This window comes from Sphaeroforma arctica (assembly GCF_001186125.1).
Source record: "Sphaeroforma arctica JP610 unplaced genomic scaffold supercont1.337, whole genome shotgun sequence".
Lineage (NCBI taxonomy): Eukaryota > Ichthyosporea > Ichthyophonida > Sphaeroforma > Sphaeroforma arctica.
Genome location: NW_014040221.1, coordinates 36,497 through 43,867, shown reverse-complemented (window position 1 = coordinate 43,867; position 7,371 = coordinate 36,497). Strand labels below are relative to the sequence as shown.

General features: G+C 37.5%; 1 protein-coding gene across 1 annotated transcript in view; it reads right to left on the bottom strand.

Moving 5' to 3' along the window:
* SARC_05342 (hypothetical protein) overlaps positions 1-7,371 on the bottom strand; it is a 23,668-nt gene that overhangs the window by 12,182 nt on the left and 4,115 nt on the right. Inside the window, exons 2-7 of the mRNA XM_014300798.1 lie at positions 6,522-6,719; positions 5,029-5,457; positions 3,663-3,875; positions 2,569-2,664; positions 1,457-1,653; positions 871-980 (exon numbers count right to left, since the gene is read on the bottom strand). Of these exons, the coding sequence (XP_014156273.1) occupies positions 871-980; positions 1,457-1,653; positions 2,569-2,664; positions 3,663-3,875; positions 5,029-5,457; positions 6,522-6,719 (1,243 nt within the window). The remainder of the gene's footprint in view (positions 1-870; positions 981-1,456; positions 1,654-2,568; positions 2,665-3,662; positions 3,876-5,028; positions 5,458-6,521; positions 6,720-7,371) is intronic.

Here is a 7,371-nt window from a genome sequence, read left to right as displayed (position 1 = left end):
TACATACGTATAGTGTGTGCATATACATATACATACACAGACACAGACATATATATATACACATATACAATATATATATATATATATATATAGATATATATACTTATATATATATATCTATGTATATATATATATAAATGAATATAAATATAAATATATATATATAAATCTACACTTATATTAATACTTACAAATGTGTACATACATCCGCACAAATACCAAGAAACAAACCCGCACATACATCCGCACAAATTTGGACATACATTGACCTCGTCCGTACGTTGCCTCCCATAGACGTCTGGCAGTCGTTGGGGAATGGGTATCATCCCATGGTAATCATCGCTGCACATTTGGGTGGCCAAATATATATGTATATATATATAATATAATGTGAGATAGGTTATACGTATACGATGATGAGCCGATTGACATACGTTTAAACATATATATATATATATATAAATATACATATATATGTGTGTGTGTTTGTGCGTGTGTGCCATGTGCCGCCCCCCTATGCATATATATATATATATATATACTACATATATATAATATAAATATACATGTATGTGTGTTTGTGCGGGTGGTGTGCCATGTGCCCCCCTACTGCATATATATATATATATACATATACATATATATGTATATACATATATATAAATATATGTATATATATATTATATACATATATGATTATAAATAAATATATATATATATACTTATACATATATGTATATGTATATTATTATGTATATATATATATATATATCTATATCTATATTTACATATATATTTATATATACATATACATATATACAATATATATATATATATATAGCCAAATATTAAGAGTATAACGGAACATACACGGGGGGTTGTGCAGGGAAGTTTGAGTTCACTGGCAAGAGATCCTTATATTTTCTTTCTGGGATGCGCTGCCTTCTATTGATGAATTTGATCGATGCCTCAAGATGTACCTGTAACATACATTGTACGTACACTTGTTAGAAAGGCCATTTATCGAAGTAATTGCTGATACGCAAGTCTCGAGATTCAACGAATAGGCCTTCAATAATTTCCAATTTCTACCAAATTATTTGATATCACCATCACTGCTTCAGAACATCTGGCTGCCACCTCGAGTGTTCCGATTTTTTTTTCTGGATAACATCATTTGCGGTGTAGTGCAACATCACTTATAACCTGAAAGACCATCGATATTTTATGAAAACAGGGCAGTATGTACACCTGATTCGGGGGACCGTAGCCCTCTGACAGGTCTGTCCAGCTTAGCAACGCTTTAAGACATTCGTACTCAAAAACGAATTTCAAGATCTTTCTAAAAATAGATGATATAGATGATATAGAACAATATATATATATAAATATATAAATATATAAATATATACATATAATACACACAAATGGAGTGACACGAAATACGTATCCATACTTGAAAACCATCCTCGACGACAACATTATTCTTTAAATGGTAAAGCAGCCCGCTAATCTGCTTGAATCCCTTCGCGCAAACATCCGTGAAGGGACATTTGAAAGGAGCGTCCTTCATGGAGTGAGCTATAGTCATATGGCTGCTGATAGACTTGGCAGGGAATTTCATCTTACAGCCTAGCACCAAGCACTGCATCACTGTAGTTTAGGTGGGTGATGAAGTGATGGTAGGGTATGAGGGTTGGGGAATTACAATGACTGATAAATAAAGTGAAAAAGGATAACATACATGAATAGATACATAGATACATATATGTATACATTCATACATAGATACATAGATACATACACACACATACATTCATACATAGATACATACACACATGCATATATACATACATACATATACATACATACATACATAAATGCATACATACATATACATACATACATACATACATGCATATATATATATATAGATATATATATATATTTCATGACCCACTTCTGTTCACTGTCTGTACATACGCAAAGGTACCACTATCATACAAAATCAACCCAGCACAAACACAAGCATATGAACGCATCCTTGCATGCATGTGCTCATCCATCCCCAGTCGAGATACCTTAAACCCTAAAACCTTAAACCCAAAGTTCAATACAAATTACCATATGGTTGGAAGCATCAACACCAATACAGCCCATTATACGCTTGAAATCTCGCACACTGATATGCCTTAGACATGGGTACATAGGCAGAGGTATCACAGCAGGGTTTTAGGGTTTATATAGTGTGATTGAAGGCGACAAATAGCCTGGGTGGTGCTCTCTGTGGCAAATTACGTAATCACAAATGTTGGGTGGAACAGACCAACCACTATATACACACGTGATAGTCACAACTAGGTGTAATAGAAGCAAACACGTGATAGTCACAACAATTAGGTGTAATAGAAGTAAGCACGTGATAGCAACAACAATTAGGTGTAACAGAAGCAAACACGTGATAGTCACATCAACTAGGTGTAACAGAAGTAAACACTCGATAGTAACAACAACTAGGTGTAATAGAAGGATATAAATACATGCAAGCTCATTCGTACATGCACATACGTTCTTTTCCCTGAGCCGTGATTATGGGCTGCTTCTTAGTGGCTTTTGCCGTTGTGACGTCTTTCCTGACGTATTTTCTCTTCGATTTCGTTATTTCTGCATAGTCAGAATCCCAGCACGTGATATGATTTGTACCAGTCGAGAATATGAACTGGCAAGAATTACTAGCGTGAAATGAAACGCATTGTGCCGTATAAATGTTCATGCATATGTGGTTTTATTGACGGACTATACCGTGCGTACGTGGGTCGATGTGTGCGCTTGTTCGATAAGAACACTATTGTATAGTATTTTGATGTTTATATTGATACGTATGGATATATGCAGATATATATATATTGTAATGTACGTTAGAAGTAGTGGAATTATATGCAGATGTCTGATGGGATATCTTATCCCAAATGAAAGTAAATGTGCGAGTTTGTTTATATACCTAATAACATAAGTTATGTACACAAGTAGCGGATGATTTGTATCAACGCATATATATCATTTTACTCGAGCGAGTGTGATTTAAACCTGTGTGCCTTTAAACCAATTATTTAATTGTTGTTTCCATGATTCTGAGTCAAAAAGGTTTGTGTCATTGCACAATTACACAAAGAAATATATGATGTAATAATATAGTAATATAATATAATAATATAATAATATGTATAAAAGGAAATGCAAGTATGTATACAAACACACACACACACACAGAGAGAGAGAGATATATATATATACATACATAAATACGTGTATATATATATACATATATATAAATATACGTAATTATATAAATACATATATATATATATTTATATACATACATACATATATACATGCATACATACATACACGCACACACATATATATATATATTTACATATACATATGCATATACATATATATATGTACATTCATATATATATATATATATATATATATATATATTGTATATATATAATAAATATGTGTATATTCATATATATTTCTATACATATATATATATAAATAAATAAATATATGTACAAGTTGAGTGGGAGAGAGTGAGTGGATGCGCGAGCGTGTGATCATATTGGTACGGAAATACTTGTTCCCCGTGCAGGTACCTTCCTCCTCACTCTCATCCTCAATCTCATGGTCACTGTCATCGTCACCAGATAGACTCCGCTTTGCGCTTCGAGTTGAGACCAAGGTACCGAACTTCTCCAGGCGGTCATTGGCTACAGCGATTTCAACATTAAAGTCACTGTCGGCGTCCGATAAACTTGATACGCTGAACGAGTCATCATCACCAGACATGTATACCGGAGGAGGGTTGGCTGCGTGTACGCAAGTGTGCGATTACAAGTAAAAGATGATGACATGTAGGTAAGTATATGCCGGGATAAATTCACCTACTTACTGTGTGGTAGATATATATCAAGCAGGAAATGACGAATAGGAGTACAATCGTCGGTCTTAGGAACTAGAGGCGCGAAAAAGTTGTCCTTCTCACGCTTGTATATTGGAGAATACATGCCTGTAGGTACCTTGATTACATGCAGGTTTATTTGTATCTATGCATCAATGCGTGTATGTGTTTGTAGTGGAGATGCACATGATTCTGATTTGTAGTACCCAAGCACTACAGTACTGTTTTTAAGCTATAGAATCACTGTCGCAATTTTCAAGTATGCTTGACTATACTTTCAATGCATGAGTATAGAAACTGAGCGAGAAACAAAGCTAGGTGACACTAACTACTTATAGATCATTGAATGAGCTGATAGAAGGAGGCCAACGACAGACCGACCGAACATACCGACGGAGTCATTTCAGGTAGACGGAGTTATCAGAGTGACAGAGTGGTACAGAACTGTTTCGGTGTAGGCATGAGATTATAACTACAGGATCAGAGATCCAGCAGATGGTCCCCATACTTTTGAGTAGGTAGTACACTTGACAATGCACTACACTGATAGTCAGCAGTATTACAATTATACTTCTATACGTGTATGATTACTATGTACTCGTCGAGAGAGCGCGCATACACACGTGCACGCATATGCACATGCAACAGGGAGTTGATGTCGCGATCTTTCATACACAATATTCGGTTTGTTTTATGAGCTGACTTTGCAATGTCGTTTGGTCCACATTTCAAACACACATGTACGATACTACTTATACAAATGAATAGTGAAAGCGATATATACTTATTTAAACACACAAACGAACAATATGCATATACATACATACATACATACATATATATATATATATATATATTTATATATATAAATTTATATATATATATATATATATATATATATATATATATATGTATATATATATATATACATACATACATATATATATATTGATATATATATATAAATATATATATATACATATTTGTGTTTGTGTATATATACGTACATAAATAGATGCACATGTATACACCGAGGGAGGAAAGTAAACCCGGTCACACACCAGCCTTGGTTGGCGCCTTCTTCTTCAGTTGTGTAGCAGGTCTTCCTCTCTTCTTCTTCGCAGATGCCGTGCTGCCAGTCTTCGCCACTTTGACTGCACTCTCTTGTACACCCCTCTTGGGCGTGCGTGCCTTGACCGGACTGCTTATACTATTTCTGTTTTTAGAACCAGCCTTCCTTTTTGTGGCGATGCGCTTACGCTTCGATCTGATTGGCCCAGAGTCAGCGCTCGCATCCGATTGGTCCTCAGTATCAGACAAGCCAATAGATATAACCGAATTCTTCCGTCCTTTCTCCTTCAGCGCACTTTTACGCACCCGTTTCTGTGACGTTTGGTGTGAGGTGATACGCAGGTGCACATTGAGGGCCCGTGCCTGCCAGAACTCCAGGCCACACTTGGCGTAGGGGCAGCGCAGAAGTAGCGCATACTCTGTCGAGAGGCAGGGGAGGAGAATAGGGCAAAGGCTCGATGAGATGCACCACGGTTGGTTGGGAATACTGCAATGCATACGGGGATGTGATAGGCTCCGATGTACTTTACCGATGTGACCTACCCGCGAGTGGCGGTACCGAGACGAATCAGGTTAAAAACTCCTAAACTATATCATACGCCACTGCGCGGCAGCAGAGGTTACATTCTCACGAGTGAGAGATGCATCGACTTGCTACCAGAGTTGGGTGCACGGAAATGGGTATGCGAAGATACAGACCCTATACAATGTATGCTGCATGTGAACCCCTAAAAACCCTATACAATGTATAACGTTCGATTCCCGATGCTGTATTTGGTTTTTAAAAAACCCTAAAATATAACGTATGATTCCCCGTGCTGTATATGATTTTTTAAAACCCTAAAAAACCTATACAATAGATAACTTCTGATTCCCGATGCCGTATGTGATAGCCTGCGCTATTCATACACGTCTCTATTGAGCAGGAAGGGCAGCTGGACGTGATTCAGGATGGCCCCAGCGAAGTGGATTCTCAATCGAGAATGTGCTTAGGTTGTGATATATGAAGATCTCATACCCTGACGTATGGCATAAAACGCCAGTATAAAACCAAATCCGTGGTGGTCTAGCATACTATCGAAGCAATTAATCACTCGACTGCTTGACATTTGGGATGAAATTTCAGTACGATCGTAGCATCTTGAATAGCATATCGCTCACGCGCATGCACCTCACACACGCAGACTCGAACAAAGAAAAACCTACAAGAGACAATCGAACCCACGAGCATATAGACACAAACACAGATACACACATACATCCTATCTCAGAATCGCAGCATGTCTGCCGAGAGTGAGCTCAGATGCTCGTAGCCGTTCAGCATATGTGGAGTAAACGTGCGCAAATATGCAAGAAAACTCATAGTTATAACTATCAGTACATATACACTTAAGACACTCACACTTATCCGTTGACGTTTCATTTCTGGATACACGTATATATATACATATATACCCACCATTGAACAAAGCCAGTATCCTACCTTTAGCATGCACCTCCTCGTGCGATGTCAGGTGGGTGTAGTCGTTTGGTTTGTGCGATATAAACGAACACTGTGGGAACGGACACTGCAGCGGTCCCATAACAGGTGCATTGGCCAAAGTGGGGGACATTGGACTGGCTTTGGTATCAGATGCAACTTTCTGCTTCTTTGTGCTCTTCTTCTTGGGCGTATTAGGCTCTAAAGCATAAGAAACATGGTAAGGGTTTGTCACAGATGAATTGTTTTTGTATATAACTTTAAGTCAAACACGCGTGCGTCAGGCTCGCGCACGACCCTAACTGGTATGCACTTCTACATCTCACGTAAAAACAGCTTATATATGTATTGTGTACTGACAGGGTTTAGGGTTTAAGGTTTGTGCAGGCATTTCTGATACACATAACCAAGGCGAAAAAGTCGCTCAGATTTCATGACTATGGTACGTAAAAATGTTTATGAACTGTCTCTACAAATCAACATGTCTACATTTCGACGGGACACACGCACTCCATACTGAGTACACGCATCGAGGACTGGTACATGGGGGCATTTCTGTACCTCAGATTGCATGATTATGGTACGCACAAAATGGTTATGAACTGTCTCTAGAAATCACCATTTCTACATTTCGCCGTGACACACGCGTCTCGCACTAAGTACACGCAGCGAGGATTTGGAGGCGACATGCGCGTATATCACGCAAGCACGCCGTCGTGTTGAAGCCCGATCATGCCTGATCTACACGACAGACAGTTACGATTACATACACAACATATATATATATATATACATATATATATATAAATATAATATAATATATACATATATAGTAACATTGTACCGAAACACT